The 22,143-nt window shown below is 38.7% G+C and overlaps 1 protein-coding gene across 1 annotated transcript in view; it reads left to right on the forward strand.

The window, feature by feature from the left end:
- Window positions 1-20,000, forward strand: part of LOC126215062 (F-box/LRR-repeat protein 7-like) — a 67,109-nt gene extending 47,109 nt beyond the window's left edge. Inside the window, exons 8-9 of the mRNA XM_049941711.1 lie at window positions 2,019-2,311; window positions 19,755-20,000. Coding sequence (XP_049797668.1) covers window positions 2,019-2,311; window positions 19,755-19,885 — 424 coding nt within the window. The 3' untranslated portion in view covers window positions 19,886-20,000. The remainder of the gene's footprint in view (window positions 1-2,018; window positions 2,312-19,754) is intronic.
- Window positions 20,001-22,143: the final 2,143 nt, after the last annotated feature.

Consider the following 22,143-nt stretch of genomic DNA (forward strand, 5'->3'; position numbering starts at 1 on the left):
CTACCTTTCACACTATCTTACATATTCTCAGTGTCTAGGAAAACCATTATTAAATCCTTACAATATTTATAGTTTGTCTTCGAGCTCTTGAATCCACAGTCGACCTTCCTGATCTAGTCACTGGTTCTCTGTGCTCCTCTTATCTACTGTACTTTTCCAGAATCATCTCAAATAATTTAGTAGCACGATGCATCATACTACGTGCCCTATAATTTCGAGTCTCCTGCAACCCTTTTTCAAAATTAGTACTAAGATGTCCTTTTTTCAACCTTCAGGTGCCCTTTCTTTCCATACTGTTGTCACAGTATCAGCTGGCCTCACCACCTCTACAATTACTTCCATGGGCAAGAATGCTTTTCCTCCTTTCTTTGACAGCAGTAGTGGACTTGATAAAGACAGTTACGTCCATCTCCAGATCCTCTACATTCTCTGCTCCTCACTTTCCTCTTCCCTATTTCCATTGCCATTTAGTAACACTTGAAAATATCCCATCCACATATCTGTGATTCCCTGTACATTACCAACTAAAACTACCTTTACTTCTTTATTGATCATTTGGCATCTTCCAACATGCCTTTTTTCTTAGCTTTAACCATACCATAGGGATCTTCTTATACCCCACATTGTCCTCTTCCATAGTTTTCGTCCACTCTTCATCCATTTCCTCTTTTCTCCTGCTATCACTTGTAGCCACCTTCTTCTAAGTGTGTGCCTTTTTTCATTCCTCTGTCTTCTCCAAATAACACATGTAGAATGCTTTGTTTTTCTTTGCAACTTCCTCACCTGCTGTCATTCCATCAGGGTCTCTTTCCAGTGTTTATCGCTGGTTTTCTGCATTTCCATCATTTTTTAACTTTCCTGATTCCTCCTCTGCTGCATGCATTTCATTCTTGGTATGTTGCTCACTACTATTTACTAAAATTCTTCTTTGCATTTCTCTTCTTCAAACTTCCACACTGTAATCCTCCTTTCCTTTCTTTCTGCCCCCTTTCTCTCTAACCTGTCACTACTTACAGGCAGTGATTGTTCCCTAGGGTTTTGGAAGTGATTACCTCGACTTCTGTGACTTCTCTTTGTGTCCTACTCACATATTATGTATTCTGCAACAGATTCACGTGACAAATCATGGTTATACCACATTACCTTATATGTTCCCTGCTTCCCTTGGCATTGTGTGGACTACATTCTGCTATCTTTATATTATTTCTGATGGTGTCCATCATGGGACTTATTTTGTGAAGTGAAGACATTATCCATTTCATTCAACTTTTCTGCCAAGTCCTTTGCGCTGTCTGACAGAAATCAGTGTAATTGGCAAACCTCAATTTTTTTTATTTTGTCTTCATGAACTTGAATTCCTCTTCAAAGTTTCCCCTTGTTTTCTTTACTATTTGCTCAATGTGAATAAGAATACTGAACTTGTTTAAAGAATTAAGATGAAAATATATCAGAACTTTTTGAAAATATTTTCTGTCAGAGTTCTCTTCAACAGATCAGTTTTTCTTTCAGAGGTTTGACGCAGGGGAACAACCCCCAAACATAGTAAACAAACAGATATTCTGTACAGTATCAGTCACGCTCCTAAGTCTCCAACCATCCCCACAAATGAGCTGCAAAGAAGCAGTATCATTATCCAATATCACCCATATGGGAGCAACAAACCCACAGCTTCTGAAGGACTTCAACAAACTTTCGCTGTATGCTGCAACAAAACACATTCTTCCCAAAATAATTTCTCACAAGTTTGTATTTCACTTCCCCTTCCCCCATTTGCCTGTTTACGTTTACCTCTGCGCCTGCCCCCCCCCCCCATATTTTTTTGCCTCCTCCCTTTCTTATTGTTCTTCTCTTTTGTCTCCTTCATTCAGATTCATTTCAAACTTTTTTGTTTAAATATGAGCCCAAACATACACAAATAAAATATCTCATTATCAGTGCTGTACAAACCATCACAGTATAGAAGTACCTCAGTAGTTTGCATGAGTACAGTAACAGGAGTGTTTCAATTTTTATTTCAGGGAGTTGAATATCCAGTGGTGTCGAGGTGACCCTAAAGCCACGGAAGGGCTGACAGATCAGATGCCCGACCTCGAAATCCATGGCGACATTGAAGAGGAAGAACGGGCTGACGACACGGAAGGTCACGAAAGTGACGCGGAAGTTGCAGAGGAAGGAAATGAAGAGAATGCGGGTCCTGGAGATGCAGATGATGTGCAGGATGGCGGTTCAGAAAATGATGACAGTGACAGCGATAGTAACAGTAGCAGCGATAGTGAGAGCGACGGTGAAAACCTTATTTGGGGTGAAAGAGGTATATCTGATCTCTTTCTGGAAAACATAAATGAGTGAGAACATGTTTATAGGAAACTGTCTCTTGCTACTAATTGTCTGAGGAACAGTGAAGTGTATCAAAATGATAACCCTGAATGTTATCGGCCTATTTATTGTAGTTGACTACAAAATGCTGTTAAACTGAAAGTAGTTGTTTATTTTTCAACATTGTTGTTAAATCTGATTTTGCTGTGATTTAATGTTTTAAAAAAGTAAAGCTGTCCTCAACCTGAGTGTTGGTTTGAACAAGTCAGTGCTTTACTAGGCATGGTGCTGTTGGGGACAGTGCCATTGCCTTCCTCTGACCTTCAAACTGATTTAACTGGGCAGTTATTGCAGGACTTGCAGTGTAACATGTGTTATGAACCACACTGTAGCTCAGTTTTCACATTAGCGTGCAATTGCTGGAGACGAAAGCAGTTATATATGACAAGAAAAACATCCTTGCATCAGTGGGGGATCAAACTGCATGACCTTATATTATTAGTGTGCCAATTAATCACTGGACCTCAGGATGCCAGACTTTTGAAGTAAGGAAATTGCAAATAGTTGTGGAAAAGTATGCAGGAAATTTAAACATGTTGTCCGCAAATCCCTTGGTATTAAAAGGGATTTGTTGACATGTTCTTGTACATAAAATGCTGAAAAAGGAAACACTGATCAACTAGTAGTTGTTAAAGGGCATTGGCAGAATTATACCTGACACTGCAATTTCGTGATCATTTTAATGCCCATATAAAGTGTTGTTCCTTTTCTACACATTAAGATTTTAAACCAAAGAATATTCAGTGAACCATCAGAACATTACTGCGTTGAATGTTGTTACTGCGTATCAAAATTACTAATGCCATTGCTCATAACTATGGCGTATTTTGCCTCGTATTTTGCTTAGTAATTGTATAATTAGTAGTAAAGACACCTGTAAACAAACAATTCGTACTTTTTTGCTGTTTGACCTTTATTAGAAGTTACTGGTATCAGACATAGGTGTTACCTTGAGGAAGAAGTTTATGAGAATGTATGTTTGGAGCACAGCATTATGGTTGCGAAACATGGGCAGTGGATAAACTGAAACAGAAGAAAATTGCAGCATTTGAGATGTGGTGTTACAGAAGAATGTTGCAAATTAGGTGGCCTGATAAAGAATGCGGAGGTTCCATACAGAATTGGCAGAGGTTCTCTACAGAATTGGCAAAGAAAGGAACATATTGAAAACACTTGACAAGCATGGACAGAATTGTATGTTAAGACCATAGAGAATAACCTCTATTGTACGATAGGGAGCTGTAGAGGGTGAACACTGTAGGGAAGAAGAGACTGGAATACATCTGGCAAATAAAGATGGAGTGTGCAAATTCTACTTTGAGGTGAAGAGGATGACACAGGAGAGGAATTGGTAGTGGGCTGCATCAAACCAGTTGGAGGACTGGTCACTAAAAAGTGTGATTGACAGCAGATTTGCCAATATGGTGAACATTGTTTGTGTTGTTTCACTGTGTGTGTTAGGGAGAACGAGCTGTCATTAAAATTTATCTCACTGTATCTTGAGTTTCTGCTGTTGCATAATTTACGATACTGGATAGAAACGAGCACTGGCAGTTACCAAAACGGCATAGGTGTAGCATCTCTCTGCCATATATTATGCAGGAAGAGGTTAAGAAGGAAATGAATATTATGTGCAGAACTTAAGGATGGAAGTGCAATAAAATAAAGTAGCTGTCCAGTTTTCAGGACAATGTATGTGTTCCCACATTATGATAGTAAAATAAAATTTAGATTTTATCTCTAGACTTCAACCATTTGCTGAACTGGCATCCTATATTTTTCTTCTTTATACACAGTGGTAAGTGCAGTGCAAGAACTGCTTAGTCTGCATTGGGAGCCATTCCCACTCGTGTCAAAATGTGTCACAACGAAAATAATCAGTTTTTGACAATATAATGTAACTGGATGAATAAAAATCTATCAAAGTGGCAGCAGAAGACCTCTCATACAAAAAGGTTTCAAATATCCAAGCTTCCGAAGCAAGTGCTCCTTCCTCTGGCAGAAGGGTTAAAGGGGAAGGAAGAGGGGTGAAGGGAGAGGACTTGAGAGGTTTAGGAAAAGGGGTAGAGTCCAGAAAAGTCACCCAGAACCCCTGGTCAGGGGAGATTTACCGAACACCTCTTGGACATAACTTCCATTATCAAAACACCATCTAACTCAATTTTCTTAGAGGCTGTAGGTTCTCACCCTGTCCAGTAAGTCTCCCCTGACCTGGGGTTCTGAGGGACTACTCTGAACTCTACCCCTTCTCTTAAACCTCTCCAGTACTTTTTTCACCTTTCTTCCTTTCCCTTCAACCTTTCTGCTAGGAGGAGGATCCACTGGCTCTGAAGGCTTTCATATGTAAAATCTTGTGTTTTTTCTTCTGCTGCCATTTGGAAATGGACATAGTGTGACAGCTACTTTAAAGGTGAGGTTAAATTTGGCAAGTGTTGTTGGTACATCTACATACTTATTTTGCAAACCTGTGAATGGAGAACAGTGAATTTAACAAACAAATTTAATCAATATCAGGGGGCCCCAACCTGGCAGTACTTGGCTGGATTAACTGTCACTTTGAAAAGCCATGGATGTAGTCCCCATGGTTATATTTTTATTATGTGACGAGGTGTGTTGGTAAATCAGTTTTGTTAGTGTTTAGGTGCATGAAGGATGGGATATTAGTGTTTCCTCTTTCCATGAAATTTTGTAGTTCAGATTTGTCAACTGTTACACTGTGTTGTGATTCAAACATGTTAAGAAGCCATTTGTAAACTTCATAGCACTAGTGCACCTTTGGTATATAGATAAAACTGAGATGTGAAAAGTTTATCTGAAATTTGGGTTACAATTTTTATTTCCTGTTAGCTGGCATTGCTTTCATATCCTAATATTGGCTACCCAGCAAAAGCTGATGGCACAATTTAAAACAAAATATAATGGTTAGCTATAAGGTGACATAATTCCTTGACAATAAAAAGTAATAGTTTGAACAGGAAAACTATCACAATTAAATGCACTCTTAATAAAACATGAAGTATATCCTGATGATCGTCTATAGTGCACACAAGTGTACATTCTATTTATTTATTACAAAATAAGTGGCTGTCATTTGCTATATGCTTGTACTGTACAAATTCTTTGATCTAGTTATTGATGTTATATATTGTTATGCTATTTTCTGTAACATTGTTGTTGGTAACGTGTTGTTGACTTCAGTGCTAAAACTGATGCTTTATATTGGCTGTGATTATTGTTGTAATGTTATTGTGTATCTTTGTTGAACCAGTGACTGTTTTCCTACAGTTGGAATATAAATATATACCATCGTGGTCTAAATGTTAGCTTGTTCTAAATTTTATCAAATGTCACTTACTGGCCAGTCTGCCTTATAGGATTCTAAATTGAGAAACTTGTCACAGTGCCTGTTGAAAAGTGGTATATCTCCCACAATAACCCTGCGGGCCTTCTCCAGCACCTATAATCGCAGAAGCATTCTTCTTGTTACACACAATCTCTTGGACCTTTGGTGATTCAGTAGATACCTTTTTTGGATCTGCATTATCTTCCCAACAATTCTCCCCCCCCCCCCTCCCAACCTCTGTAACCTCATTTGCAACATGCATGATTTTTGTCTGGAGGGCACTTTCCATGGGGCAGTGATTCTATACCTACCATCATTCCCATTGTATAACCTACATTGTGCATGTACCCGCAGTCATGTACTTACACACCACAACTGGGTAATCATACAAAATTTGAGGTATATTAACAACTGACATGATTACTGCATGACTTTCTTTATGGGGATGACTACCAAATTACTTGAATCAGTGATTTCAGAAGACTTGTCTGATTTGAGGCCATCTAGTTGAGAAGTGTGGTCTGTGACATGACCCAAGAGAACGTTTGCCTTCTATGCCACACAAGTATCCTCCTGGTCAGCACTGAACTCTGGAGAAGTTTACTTTTTCCAGCATCGTACCATTCTCTTTGACATAACTTCAGTTACTCAAACACCTAACCCCTTTTTCCTACAGGCTGTATGCTAGAATTTTATATTTATTGTTTATTCTCCTTCAGTTTCCCTAAAAGGAAAACCCTTTTCCTCCAAATCGTACTAACCTCACTTCCTCTTTTAATCCACCAATTATACATCACTTTATAACTGAAAACTATATGTTTTTGTAATTTTTCCTCCTCATGACAGAGGGGTCTCTCTCTTAGCCTCTTGGTGCGTGGATGATCTGGCACCCTATCCAAACTCCAATCAATTCCTCTTTCCTCCCTCAACAATGAATCTATTCTTTGAATGCAAATATTGCTGTGTTCTATTTAAGTGTTCCTACTAGCAGCTCTGGCAGTTAGGCAAGTACTGGCCAATGGTGAGTCCATTTGTGTCTTGGATTTTACAAATTGACAACTTTGTCTGCCTCTCAATAATTTGATACACCCATGTGTTGTGGAAAAACAGTAAGACAACATGAGCAATGAGTTGGTAAAGGCAGATTTGTGCAAGGAGTGAAATTTACACCTTCATTGCAAGTTGTGTGTTAACATTTGAAATTAACCAATTGGTTAATTCAGTATAGAGTATTTTGATGTTATTGGAATACATGAATAAATATTTTATTTATTGAAGAATATTTTCATATTACTGAAACATGTATACATTTCTGTAATAAATATATTTCTATAAAAAGTAGTTGGTCTGTCATTATTTCCACACCTTCCCTCTCCTTTTGCCCCCCCCCCCCCCCACCCCGCTTCTCCAACCACTACTACCCACATCATATTGCTAATTTTGGCACTTACTTGCTGCCCTGTTCTCCCATTGCAAAACCATGTTCTTGGATGCTTAATTGCTGTATGGTCAGCAGTGAGAAGGGATGGACAGGGTTGTTCTGTTCAATCTGTAAACTGACCATGCTATGATGGAAAACAAAGCAAAATTTGGAGATTACAGTCCAAGAAGAAGAAGAAACAGTTTAAAGTTTACCAATGACATTGTAGTTGGCAAGGGATGAAGAGCTGACTGTCTTGATAAGAGATGAAATGAACATCAAGAGCAAAGAATATCTAATTAAATCCAGTGAGGTTAAGGGAATTAGAAAATTTCTTACCTATCTGGGTAGGAAAATAACACTATGGCTGAAGTAGGAAGATATAAAATGCAGAGTTGCAATAAGTATCAGAAAGAGTTAAATTTGTTAATATTGAAAATTTGTGTTCAATCTTTTTTTGGAGTGTGGTCTTTTACAGAAATGAAGTTTGGAAGATAATTCAGGCAAGAAGATAACTTGAAACTTGGTGCTACAGGACAATGCAGAAGGTTGGAGGGGAGATGCTGATGTAAATGGCAGGGGGGGACCAAGATGTGCTTACTTTAGTGAAGTTCAAATGGCTGTAGGCTGCAGTAGTTAGGCATAGATGAATGACCTTGGACACAATAGCTTAGCATGGAGCATGGCATCAAAGCTGGACTAACTGTAACCAAAATTTTCTTCTTCAAAATATTTGTTACTACCATGATGCACTAACCACAACAATGTGGAAACAAGTAGGATGCCACAAAATTTTATTGTTCTGTTGCATGGTGTTGCAACCTGTCCTGCTTGTATCCAGCTATGGCTTCAACAGCTAAAACACGCAAATGCAATACAAGTCTTAAACTGCTTATTACAGGGTGGTTACAATTAAAATGCAGGTGTTCAGAGATCCTGTGCAGGCTGTAGTTATTGTATGGCAGCGAAACTTGGTAGATATTTTAATGCAGAACCTGTTTATTCTGAGGAAAAATGACTTCTAAATTTGGCCATCAGGTGCAAATCAGGCACTGTACAGCATGTCATCGTTGTCTCCGGTGCTCATATTGAACAAATTGCATACACAGCAGTTAATTATATCAACATTATGCCTTTCTCACTTGTTGACCTTTTCTGCCCGTGTTGCATTCCTAATTAATTACATTTGGGAACATTTGTATGTGTGTCTTTTTTGCATTCACATTCCCCACTCTTTTGGCAACAAAACTCTATTATATAACTTAATCTCCAGTCGATGTGATGGCCTTTTGCAACCTTATTTGTAGGGCCTTTACACCCACATGGTAACACACTACTGGTTGACACCCGAGCCAACACCTTGCTGCATCAATATCTTCCCCATGATCCACATACTGCTTCCCACATAAGGCATCCTTCATTGAGCAAAACAGATGGAAATTGGAAGGTGCAATATTTTGGCTATAGTGTGGTTGAGGAAGAACAGCCCAATGAAGTTTTGTGAGCTGGTAGCCGGTGCACAGACTTCAGTGATGCCTTGCATTGTCATGGAGAAGGAGTAGTTGGTTTTCATCTTTGTTGTGACGAACTCACAGAAGTCACTTCTTCAATTCCCTGAGAGTAGCACAATACTCTTCAGCGTTGACTGTTGCACATGAGGGATTACATCAAACAGAATGATAACGACTTCAGAGTCCCAGAAGACTGTCTCTACGGCTTTATCAGTTGTGGGTGCAGCTTTGAAATTTTTGTTCAGAAGAAAGGTTGAGTGGCTCACGCCACGGATTGCCATTTTGTTTCTGGTTCAAAGTGAGGACCCATATTTCATCGCACGTGCTGATGTTCGACAAAAAATTCAAGATAAGCCTTGTAACCTGCAAGCAACAATGCACAGATGGTTCATTGTAACTGAACCCAGTGGGCACAAACCTTTGAGTACCCCATCTGGCGGGCAAATGTGTCAGCAGACCAGTTGAGAAGTGATGTGTTTGATTGTGATCTGTCAATCACCTCGAATGAGTGTCTGCATATTGCAACACTGCAAGCATTGTAGCTGTGTGCAGCTGGGAGATCGGACACGTTTGCATGACTTTATTGCAATGTTGACAGGTGCCTTGCCCAACTCACCGTGCTTTCGTTCACTGCCAGCCCTCTGAGGACATTCCACAAGCACCTATGAATATCTGCAACTATCTGGTTTTCTGCAAAAGAAACACTATGACAGCTCTCTGCTTTGAATTCAAATCTGTTAGTCGCCATTTTGAAGGTTATGTATAGTGCTGCCACCTACTGGAATTTCATGAAACTGTAGGGCTGAAACAGGAATATTCCATGATGTCCCACAACAAATTCCACATTTTTTCAACCAAAATGGCCTGAGCAAAAATATGTTGTATTACTTATTGAACATCCCTCATGTAACCACCCAGTACATTTTGATATATGTGCTATACCTGCGTTTTATCTCATTGAACACACAACTATAACTGAATAGTCACTGACTTATTCTGACTCACTTGAAGTTAAATTCATCTACATTATGTATATTTTCACCAATAAAATTTAGACATGCACATTTTATTTGTATTCTTTCTCAACACTCCTGATGGTATTGGTAGAACATCAAAATATACACTCTTTCCAGATATTAAAAAAATACCTCTTCATTTTTAATAAGTTGGATTATGCCCCAATTAGCATTTCAAATGTAAATTTGTCTTTACACAAGTCTTACTTTGATGACATTGACACATATCACACTATATGTACGCTGATGTAACACTGCCCAATGGAAAGGATTTAAATGCAAATGAATGTAAGATCATATGTATGCAGTCCCATTCCGCAGAATAAGGAATACTGAGAGTGTCTCACTTCTACAGAGTGTTTCATTCATACAATTTATCGTAGAGGCAAGGGGGAAAAAAGGTATCTTCTTGGTGACTGAGTATTTTACATTTTGGAAAAGTAATCATATTTATTCATTATACACTTTTAACTCTAAAATAAAATCATTCATACATGCGATTTTTAAGAATTCTTGATCCGCCACTTTTGGTTTTATGAATTGTCAGAATAACATTTGTTACAAATAAGAATGTCCCCCCATAAAAGTAGATCACAAAAAAGTATGTAGGAGATAATGAAAGGAATTTCTGAGTTATCTCAACTATGAATGAACCACTCTGTCACAGAGCACAGTAAACAATTTATTAAGCATCAAAACACTTACGAGGAGCACAGATATATAAAACCTCAACACACATTTAAGAAGCCATGAATACATCTCTAAGAAGTTCGTACACAGTCATTTCACTGGCGTTGATCAGTTAGTCAATATTGTGGTCACCAAACGAGCTCCCCCACTTGAAAAGCTGCAGAGACTACAGCCTGGATCGATGGCGCATTGTGCCTCATCCGACTACTATCCTCCGCAAGGACTTTAGGTGGTGACAAACTCATGCCTGTGGCAGGCCACCTGAACAGAGGCAGGGCTGGGCCGTTTCTCGACAGAGCTGGAAATGGCAGGAACCTGGACATGAAGTTGGCACACAAAGAGGCAGTACTATTGGAGTTTCAGAGAGCAAAGCCAATGAAAATTTGCAGTGTAGCAGGTGGCGGGACAAGGGTGTCACTTGAGACAAAGTGGAGACAGGTGTGGTCACAGGGGCGTGTGCTGCAGGTGTCGGCACAGGTGGGTTGCATGGTAGTTCATCTTGGGGAAGAGCAATGAAGGCAAGTTTGAGTTTTTCCATTGAGACTGTCTCCATGCCTCCTCCCTTGCCCTTGTGGATGATGAGAGTGTTGGGTCCCCTCAAGAGCAGTTTGTATTAACCAGAGTATGTGGAAGTGAGAGGCAGCCGAATCGCATCATCACACAGACATACATGTGTTGATGTGCGTAGTTCATTGAAGATGAACTGATCACATTGATTATGGCATTGTGGGCTGCGTGGATGTAGAGATATCGTAAAAAGTCCACAACATTGATGCTGAGAGAGAAGTTAGAAAAATTGGCGCATAGTAATCAAGAAAATGCAGAGATCTTTGCAAACACTTTCAACAAACTTTTAAATTGTGATGACCCACTGGAAACATTTCAAGTAGACACCGAAGCACTTATTCTAACCACCTCAGACCCAATTGATCCTCCAACTATCAATGAGGTAGAGGTCTCAATTCAGGAACTAAAAAATTACAAGGTATGTGGTGAAGACCATGTATTTGCAGAAATCTGGTACAATTCTGGAACACCTGCAGTCATAAATCTCCACCAACATCTAATTGAAATGTGGATCACAGAGAAAATTGCAGAGCACTGGACCTCAGAAATAATCCATCCATTATTTAAAAAAGGAGATAGAATCAACCCAGATAATTACAGAGGAATAACCCTTCTGGACTGCACATACAAAATTTTCTCCTGCATAATTTACAATAGGATCAAAAACATTCTGGAACCACAACTTCGAGAATATCAAGGAGGATTTCGATCATACAGAAGCTGCTCAAACCAAATTCTTAGGTTGAAACTAATGATGGAGTATTGCAAGTACAGAAACAAACAGTTATTTGTCTCATTCATAGATTTTAAGAAAAGCATATGATAGTGTTCATAGACCCACACTTCTAAAAAGCCTTAGATCGTATGGCTTCCATCCCAATCTGGTAAGACTCATTCAGCTAACTTTAACTAACACAAATTCAAATGTGAAGTTTAGAGGAGGAATGTAAAAAGCCTGCCGCAATAGAAACAGGACTCAGACAATGTGATGTATTGTCCTCTTTGCTTTTCAATGTGGCCCTTGATTAGATCATGGCAATCTGGCAAAAAGAAAATCAATGTAAAATCAAAATTGGAGGAAAACCAGCAATAAGAGCAAACTGCCTTGGGTTTGCTGACGATTTAGCTCTCTGAGCCCTTGATATGGAAGAAGTTCATGCTCAGATCACAAGTCTCCAGAAAATTGCTTCAAAAGTAGGATTACAAATATCCTTTGAGAAAACTGAAATCATGCCCATGAAACCTCTTTGCGTAGATAAAATCTTCATAAAAGATAAAACAATTAACATAGTTCTACAATTTAAATATACTGGAGAAATTATTTTGCACAACTTGGGTGAGAAAGCAACATGCATAAATGTTGTTGTTGTTGTGGTCTTCAGTCCTGAGACTGGTTTGATGCAGCTCTCCATGCTACTCTATCCTGTGCAAGCTTCTTCATCTCCCAGTACCTACTGCAACCTACATCCTTCTGAATCTGCTTAGTGTATTGATCTCTTGGTCTCCCTCTACAATTTTTACCCTCCACGCTGCCCTCCAATGCTAAATTTGTGATCCCTTGATGCCTCAAAACATGTCCTACCAACCGATCCCTTCTTCTAGTCAAGTTGTGCCACAAACTTCTCTTCTCTCCAATCCTATTCAATACCTCCTCATTAGTTACGTGATCTACCCACCTTATCTTCAGCATTCTTCTGTAGCACCACATTTCGAAAGCTTCTATTCTCTTCTTGTCCAAACTAGTTATCGTCCATGTCTCACTTCCATACATGGCTACACTCCATACAAATACTTTCAGAAACGACTTCCTGACACCTAAATCTATACTCGATGTTAACAAATTTCTCTTCTTGAGAAACGCTTTCCTTGCCATTGCCAGTCTACATTTTATATCCTCTCTACTTCGACCATCATCGGTTATTTTACTCCCTAAATAGCAAAACTCTTTTACTACTTTAAGTGTCTCATTTCCTAGTCTAATTCCCTCAGCATCACCCGACTTAATTTGACTACATTCCATTATCCTCGTTTTGCTTTTGTTGATGTTCATCTTATATCCTCCTTTCAAGACACTGTCCATTCCGTTCAACTGCTCTTCCAAGTCCTTTGCTGTCTCTGACAGAATTACAATGTCATCGGCGAACCTCAAAGTTTTTACTTCTTCTCCATGAATTTTAATACCTACTCCGAATTTTTCTTTTGTTTCCTTTACTGCTTGCTCAATATACAGATTGAATAACATCGGGGAGAGGCTACAACCCTGTCTCACTCCTTTCCCAACCACTGCTTCCCTTTCATGCCCCTCGACTCTTATAACTGCCATCTGGTTTCTGTACAAATTGTAAATAGCCTTTCGCTCTCTGTATTTTACCCCTGCCACCATCAGAATTTGAAAGAGAGTATTCCAGTCAACATTGTCAAAAGCTTTCTCTAAGTCTACAAATGCTAGAAATGTAGGTTTGCCTTTTCTTAATCTTTCTTCCAAGATAAGTCGTAAGGTCAGTATTGCCTCACGTGTTCCAACATTCCTACGGAATCCAAACTGATCTTCCCCGAGGTCAGCTTCTACCAGTTTTTCCATTCGTCTGTAAAGAATTCGCGTTAGTATTTTGCAGCTGTGACTTATTAAACTGATAGTTCGGTAATTTTCACATCTGTCAACACCTGCTTTCTTTGGGATTGGAATTATTATATTCTTCTTGAAGTCTGAGGGTATTTCGCCTGTCTCATACATCGTGCTCACCAGATGGTAGAGTTTTGTCATGACTGGCTCTCCCGAAGCCATCAGTAGTTCTAGTGGAATGTTGTCTACTCCCGGGGCCTTGTTTCGACTCAGGTCTTTCAGTGCTCTGTCAAACTCTTCACGCAGTATCTTATCTCCCATTTCGTCTTCATCTACATCCTCTTCCATTTCCATAATATTGTCCTCAAGTACATCACCCTTGTATAAACCCTCTATATACTCCTTCCACCTTTCTACCTTCCCTTCTTTGCTTAGAACTGGGTTTCCATCTGAGCTCTTGATATTCATACAAGTGGTTCTCTTCTCTCCAAAGGTCTCTTTAATTTTCCTGTAGGCATTATCTATCTTACCCCTAGTGAGACAAGCCTCTACATCCTTACATTTGTCCTCTAGCCATCCCTGCTTAGCCATTTTGCACTTCCTGTCGATCTCATTTTTGAGACATTTGTATTCCTTTTTGCCTGCTTCATTTACTGCATTTTTATATTTTCTCCTTTCATCAATTAAATTCAGTATTTCTTCTGTTACCCAAGGATTTCTATTAGCCCTCGTCTTTTTACCTACTTGATCGTCTGCTGCCTTCACCACTTCATCCCTCAGAGCTACCCATTCTTCTTCTACTGTATTTCTTTCCCCCATTCCTGTCAATTGTTCCCTTATGCTCTCCCTGAAACTCTCTACAACCTCTGGTTCTTTCAGTTTATCCAGGTCCCATCTCCTTAAATTCCCACCTTTTTGCAGTTTCTTCAGTTTCAATCTGCAGTTCATAACCAATAGATTGTGGTCAGAATCCACATCTGCCCCAGGAAATGTCTTACAATTTAAAACCTGGTTCCTAAATCTCTGTCTTACCATTATATAATCTATCTGAAACCTGTCAGTATCTCCTGGCTTCTTCCATGTATACAGCCTCCTTTCATGATTCTTGAACCAAGTGTTAGCTATGATTAAGTTATGCTCTGTGCAAAATTCTACAAGGCGGCTTCCTCTTTCATTTCTTCCCCCCAATCCATATTCACCTACTATGTTTCCTTCTCTCCCTTTTCCTACTGACGAATTCCAGTCACCCATGACTATTAAATTTTCGTCTCCCTTCACTACCTGAATAATTTCTTTTATCTCGTCATACATTTTATCTATTTCTTCATCATCTGCAGAGCTAGTTGGCATATAAACTTGTACTACTGTAGTAGGCATGGGCTTTGTGTCTATCTTGGCCACAATAATGCGTTCACTATGCTGTTTGTAGTAGCTAACCCGCACTCCTATTTTTTTATTCATTATTAAACCTACTCCTGCATTACCCCTATTTGATTTTGTATTTATAACCCTGTAATCACCTGACCAAAAGTCTTGTTCCTCCTGCCACCGAACTTCACTAATTCCCACTATATCTAACTTTAACCTATCCATTTCCCTTTTTAAATTTTCTAACCTACCTGCCCGATTAAGTGATCTGACATTCCACGCTCCGATCCGTAGAACGCCAGTTTTCTTTCTCCTGATAACGACGTCCTCTTGAGTAGTCCCCGCCCGGAGATCCGAATGGGGGACTATTTTACCTCCGGAATATTTTACCCAAGAGGACGCCATCATCATTTAATCACACAGTAAAGCTGCATGTCCTCAGGAAAAATTACGGTTGTAGTTTCCCCTTGCTTTCAGCATAAATAGAACCAACAAAATGAAAAAAGCACAATTTCTAACCTGGTTAACATATAATTAAGAAATGCCTGAACAGACACTAAGATCCAACATTACAATACTGTAACCCTCCCGGAACCAACTTATGCTTGTCAACATCTGTTCAAAATTAAAAATGAAAGAAGAACCAATCAACTCCTCAAGACTGAACAAAGATTTATCAGAACATGCATCAATAAAAAATACCATGTTGATAGAGTCCGTAAAATCCTCCCTAATGAAACTGTCTATTGTGAGATTGACCCAACCACCATCACAATGAAGAAGAAAAGAATCTCATATTTCTTTCACGTCTTACAACTACCCAACAACAGGATTTTAAAACAACTAGTGACGAGAAGTCTCAGAAAGAAGACAGGAGGACAGTGGGTCAAAGAAATGCAGCAAGATCTTGAAGCAGTTGGTCTTAGAATTACTGATGCAGAGAACAAAAACACTCTCCTTACGAATCATAAATTTTCAGCAGAAATGACACACAGAAGACTGGCAGAGATTTCAGACGAGTTAAGAAAACTGTGTTCGGAATGAATGAAAAAGTACTGGACTGAGTACAAGAAGCTAGTAGTCCAATCTTCAAAGAGAAGGTGAACACGGAATGACTCAAGTGGTTCAATCTGGCCAATCAAGCTAATAAAAAAAAAAAAAAAGGACTATTCACTGGCAAATAAATTGCGAACTCCAACTGCAAGGAGGGAGAAGACAAAGTTTACAGTAAATTCAGCATCGTTACATGACAATGTTCAGAGAAAAAAATTAGTGATGTGCAAATATTAAAAAAGTGCATAATATGAAGTCATGGATTAATTTGAAGCCAAATCTTAAAAAGACAGGGAACATGAAAATCATATTAAAAGAAATGGGAAGAGCTGTTTCTGAAGTTTTTGGATGGGGATGACTGCAGTGCCAACAAAATTCCTGCTAAGTTCCCTTCTCTCCATTTTTCATTAAGTGCTTAACACTTTCAAATTACGAACTAGTGAACTTATTTTTATTCTGCAGTAATGAAACAATTCTGATCTTTAGATGAATTTTCAGTTAAACAAGTACAGCGGAGCATGCATAAAACTGGACAAGCCTCTCCAATACTTCCGCATAAACCTGCTTGTTATGAAAGTGTAAGTCAAAAATTATCTGCAATATTGACATACCTTTTCTTACACTGTTTATACCAACCTTCATCCTCATTTATTTTATTGTTATGCTGTTGAGATCCTGTATATAAAAGTCTGATTGTAATTCCTGCATTCACCTTCACTTTGATGCAAATTGACCACGCCAGTAAAAGTTTGCACTGAAGAGAAACAATGAGCAGTGAACCGGTCTTTGATGTCTGAAGTGGTATAAGGCACCACAATCTATCAAAGAATTTTGGCACAATAAGGTAGAGTGTCTTGCTGCAATGGAGTGTCTATGAACGGATTGCAAAATTCAGAAATGATCGCTCAAGTGTGATGCACAAGGAAGGAGCCGGACGACCATCCACAGCTACAAATGATGACAACACTGAATGTGCACAACAGGTGACAACTGATGACGTGGCGCATCATCTGCATATTAGTCATGGTTCTCCCTACAAAATCATCCACAACAGATCTGGGTTTCATAAAGCCTTCAATATGGGTCCCAAAACAACTTACAGTGTTGCATAAACAAATGCGCTTGGACATTTGCCACAAACATTTGGATCATTATGGTAATTAATGTGACAGTTTCTTAGACATAACCATCACTGGTGATGGAATACATGGAGTAAACAGCTGAGTATGGAACGGAAACATTCACAATCACCCAGCAAGGAAAAGTTCCAAACCCAACAATCCGCAGGAAAATTGATGCTTACCAATTTTTGGCACTCTCAGTGACCAGTACTGGAATGTTATCAGGAGAGTAGTACAACAACAAACCATAGTGGGACTATTACTGACAGGCTAAACACTGCAATTCGAAGCAAACACCGAGGACTACTGTCAAAAGGTGGTGGTGTATTACACGACAACATCCACATACCACTATCCACACTGCTAAAACACTCCGAAAACTCGAGTTTGAAGTAATGGCTCATTTTTTGTGTAGTCCTGATCTTGCACCTTCTAACTACAACTCAAAGAGGCATTATGGGCCATCGGTTCACCTCGGATCCAAAAGTGAAGGACACCGTGCACGGGTGGCTTGCTGCTCAGCCGAAAACCTTTTCTGCGAGCATAAGGTAGCTTGCACAACAATGAATCAAGTCTTATGGAAAAGCAAGGTAGTATACTGACAAATGATATTAACATAAAAGTGCTATTTGTATTGCAGTAGGAGGTATAGGTACATTGCAGATAATTTTTGACTTACCCTCGTTCAAGGTACTGTCCAAAATACCCGAAAATTTCATTGTACCAGTCAAGCCAGGAGCAGTATGACATTCTGCTTTTAAGGACTCAACTGCACGCAAAAGCGATAATGTAAACTTTTGTGCTGTCAAAGACATAATATAAAGTACTATCGATAAACAATATGTACTTGCAGTGAAAAAACAGCAAATATTTTAATATTGTACTTCAGCTCTGACTCCTCTCTCACTATTCAGAGTGGTGAGATAATTCTTTCTGTACAGACGCATTTTGTCATTGCTCTGACTCTCCAGACATTTTGTTACGTACTGAACATAGGCAGATTTAAAGAGGCACATCGACGTACTCATTTACATTAATATACTGCCAAGCAACAATCATCATTTATATGCAAGTGTCTATTCAAAATGTATGTGCATATTCGATTTCTTGAATCTATATTTTATTAATCTCTATGTCTTTTTTTCATTTTAGTAGTTTTAAAAATGACTTAAGTGGCTGCGACATCGCAGAGGTTAGTGTGCAATCTGATGGAAAATTATAAAGTCCTAGCATACAAGAACCGTAAATCAATCTTCACAGAAATTTTACTGCAAGAAGTCCGATATTTTGTTTTGATAATGTGCAAGGCACATGGTAATGTAAAAATACTTAGCAAATGCATGACCTCAGCCACCAATGACATTGTTCGCATGCTATACAATGTATGAGGAAATAATATTGTTTAAGATTAATACTTTGAAATATTATTAATTATCTGATCTGTATTCTCATCCTTACAAGCAGAAGCATATTATTATTTACATTATTTATATGCTGCTAGATGTCTTGAAGTACTTCTTAGCTACCGTGGCACAAAGTTGCGTTACCTTTGGCACGTACTATTGTGAGTTGTAGTAGTGCATGTCAGGATGTATTTCAGTGTTTCTGGAAATTGTGAAATGGAAAACGTGATGGAGCAACAGATCTGCATCAAATTCTGCTTCAGGCTGAAGAAAACTGCAGCTGAAACCCACTCCATGCTGACAGAGGCATTTGGTGAGAGTCTGCCAATTCAAGCACGAACATTTGCATGGTTCGAGAGCTTCAAGGAAGGCTGAGAATCTGGGGAAGATCAACAAACATTCTGGTCAACTGTCAACATACACAACACTGGAAATGATCACTAAAGTGCATGACGTGATTCGAGAAGACCGAAGGCAGACAATTCATGATGTTTGTAACTGACTTGGTCTGTCATATAGTACCTGTCAATGAGTTCTAGCTGATGAATTGAGCATCAGACAAATTAGGGTAGTTTTTCGCTCGTCTTCTCAGCAGCAAGCAACAAAAGCTCAGAATTCAGATGTGCACTGACGTGTAACAAATGAGTTCAAAAGTGTCCAAAATTCTTATCCAGAGACATAACAGGTGGTGAATCTTGGGTCTATGGTTATGACCCTGAAATGAAGCAGCAATTACCACAAAGCAAAAAATCTTCTCTGAGGCCAGAAAGAGCTCGACAAGTTCGAATCAATGTAAAGTCAATGCTGATCATTTTTTTTGGACATTTGGAAAATACTGCATAAGAAGTTTGCCCACGTGATCAGACTGTCAACAGGAACTTTCAAGGAGAATGAGGGAAAATTTTCTGCACAAATGGCGAGAGTTGTGTTCTTGGCCCAAAAGAACATGGCAACAGTCTTCCACCCTCCCTACTCATTAGACCTAGCAGCACGCGGTTTCTACATGTTCCTGAAGATGAAATTCTTGTCAAAATGGCAACATTTCAACTTGACTGAAGACATCCAAGCAAATCACAGTGGGTCCTATACAGCCTTCACCCTCCAGACTTTCAGGAGTGCTTTCAAACATGGGAACAGTGTTGGGATTGTTTCATAAATGCCTGAGGTGACTACTTTGAAGGTGACAGAGGACATTAGGATTTAAGTGTAGTTTTTTGATTTTACAATGAAATTCTTGGATATTTTGGGTCGCACCTTGTACATACTCACTTCAAAATATGGAGTTAGACTCACACTAATATTCTTGCTTTTTATTTGTTTTAGGAGCTTGTGCAATTGGGGCATCTACGTGTCTCAATTCCCCAGAGGCCAGCAAGGAATACGTCGATCAGAATTATTGGGACTCAACTTATCGAGACAATCATTTCTCCACCATCCCCAAATTTTTAATCTAAGGTGATCCAGATATAGTGGACTCAGAAATCATAGTAGCTGCCTCTGCATGCTTACCGGTTTTGGGTCCTCACAGAACACAGAGGAAGATGGTTAACCATGGAAACAGAGGAGACAATTTGCCAAATTCTGAAGTACAGTGACTGATATTGCTGCACCAGTTAGATGTATTTAAGAGAAAAGAAAACTGACAAGAGATGAAAATGGAAAACAATAAATGCATTTTGTGATGGAAAAGCAGAACACCATTTTTATTAATTAAAAATTATTTTTTAAATGAAATGTTTATTTGCACTATTCATTTACACAACAGCTTGCCCTCTTAAAGAAATTATTCGATAACATTTCTTTTCAGTGAAACAATACGAGTAACATGTCTCTGTTTGAACTGGTACAGGTTAAACAATTTGCGCACTAATTTATTGTAGTATCTGGCAACTACTTTCATCACACCCTTGAAACAATTTCTGGGAAAGTGTAACAATAGAGTAACAAGTTCCAGTAACAAACGTTCTTTGTAAAAGTGAAACTGATAAGAGAGGAAGAAGAAAACTTAATTGCATTTTCTAATGTGACAACAGAGCACAGTTTATTTTCATCAAAATGGTATTTTGTTGTATCTAAATAAATAAAAATTATTTTAATTACAAATATTACATGAATTAGGTTTACTTATACAATGTCTGGAACAAACTCCCACACACTACAACTGACATATTACATACACAATTTCCCATCTTCTGTTTGTGTCATATATGCCTGCTGCTTCCTCTTCTCCAAATACTGGAAGATTGTCATCGTCACTAGGTGCCTCAAAATCTTCATCATCTTGTTTTGCACAACACAGCAAAACAAACAGGCTATGATCACACTGTTGATTTTTGTTTGGACAAGCATTATTTAGTTCTGCAGAACTGGGCAACATCTTTCCATCTGTCCAAAGCACCATTCGATCATCACAGTTTTCTTAAGGTGAAGCCTGTTGTAACCCTCTCATCAGACGTTTTAGGATTTTGGAATAGTGTTATTAACCACAGCACAATGCTACATCTTTGCCTCATATAATTAAAGCATCACACTGGTTCTCTCATAATATCTGGTATACGTATGATTTTATCCATATCCTGGCATCATGTACAGACCAAGGCCATGAGGAATTAACACTAATGAACATTTCACAGTAGTTAGACATCGCCTGCACATTACAGAACGCAAGCCCTTTCGATTAACGTATGTGTCTCAACATGCATAATGTTTCATTATTGGTATGTGTATTCAACCGATGGCCCCCACCACACAGAGGAACAGATGTCGTGACTGCCAGTTAACTTTGGCTGTTTCTCGTTCATTTACGTTTCTCAGAAACTGGATCTACAATGGTGCTTTTTGGTAACCTGCTGAAGAAAATATGAAAATGTGTATCACAGTTGTCTGGTACATTCTGAAGCCTTCTCCTACATCAATCTTCAAGCCTGGGTCTGCTAAATAGTGCAAAAAGTTTTCACTATACATTGGTGATTTTCAGGAAGAAAGTGATTCAGCAGCCAAATAATGTTTTCCCTGTTATGTCTATATAAACTTCTATAGTTTCTTTCTTCTGTGTATGTATGTGCTATGTATACCTTTTTTGGTTCTTATGAATAAGAATGGGATCATTCTCTGCAGAAGATTTTCAGAGCAAAAGAACATTCTTTGAGTAAGTTTTCAATTTCATATGAATAAAAAGTCCAAAGCATAGTTTCTGACCAGGGAGTACTTTCTCACTACTGCCCCTCCTCCTTGAGTAAGTTCTCTGCAAGGGGGTAAAGACCTAACCTCTTTGATTCTCACATTGTTTACATTTGTATACTGAAATGTGTTGCAAATACATTTGTGAAGTGAAAGTGTGTGTTGTGTTCACGAGATGAAACACTCACAATTTGCGTTTGTTTGTATAATGAAAGATTAATCCAGCTGTTATCAGCAAATCTCCAATGCCCATCACCAGGAAAGAGAAAGTTGGTAGCTTGACACAAATTCAGCAATTTAATTTTGTTCATCATGTTAGATGTTTCCTTCATGATTTAAATAATGACAACTTCACCAGTTACTTATTTTTTTGCTGCTTAGCACAACACTACTTCCCCAGCTCAGTGATAGACAGTATGTAGAGACAAATAACAAAAATGAGAGAAATTCCTGACTCTTTAGAGGGAAAAAATAGTGCAATCAAATGAATGGCTACCTTATGTAGATAACATTTCCATAAATAGCAAAATTA

The sequence above is a fragment of the Schistocerca nitens genome, chromosome 12 (assembly GCF_023898315.1).
Source record: "Schistocerca nitens isolate TAMUIC-IGC-003100 chromosome 12, iqSchNite1.1, whole genome shotgun sequence".
Lineage (NCBI taxonomy): Eukaryota > Metazoa > Arthropoda > Insecta > Orthoptera > Acrididae > Schistocerca > Schistocerca nitens.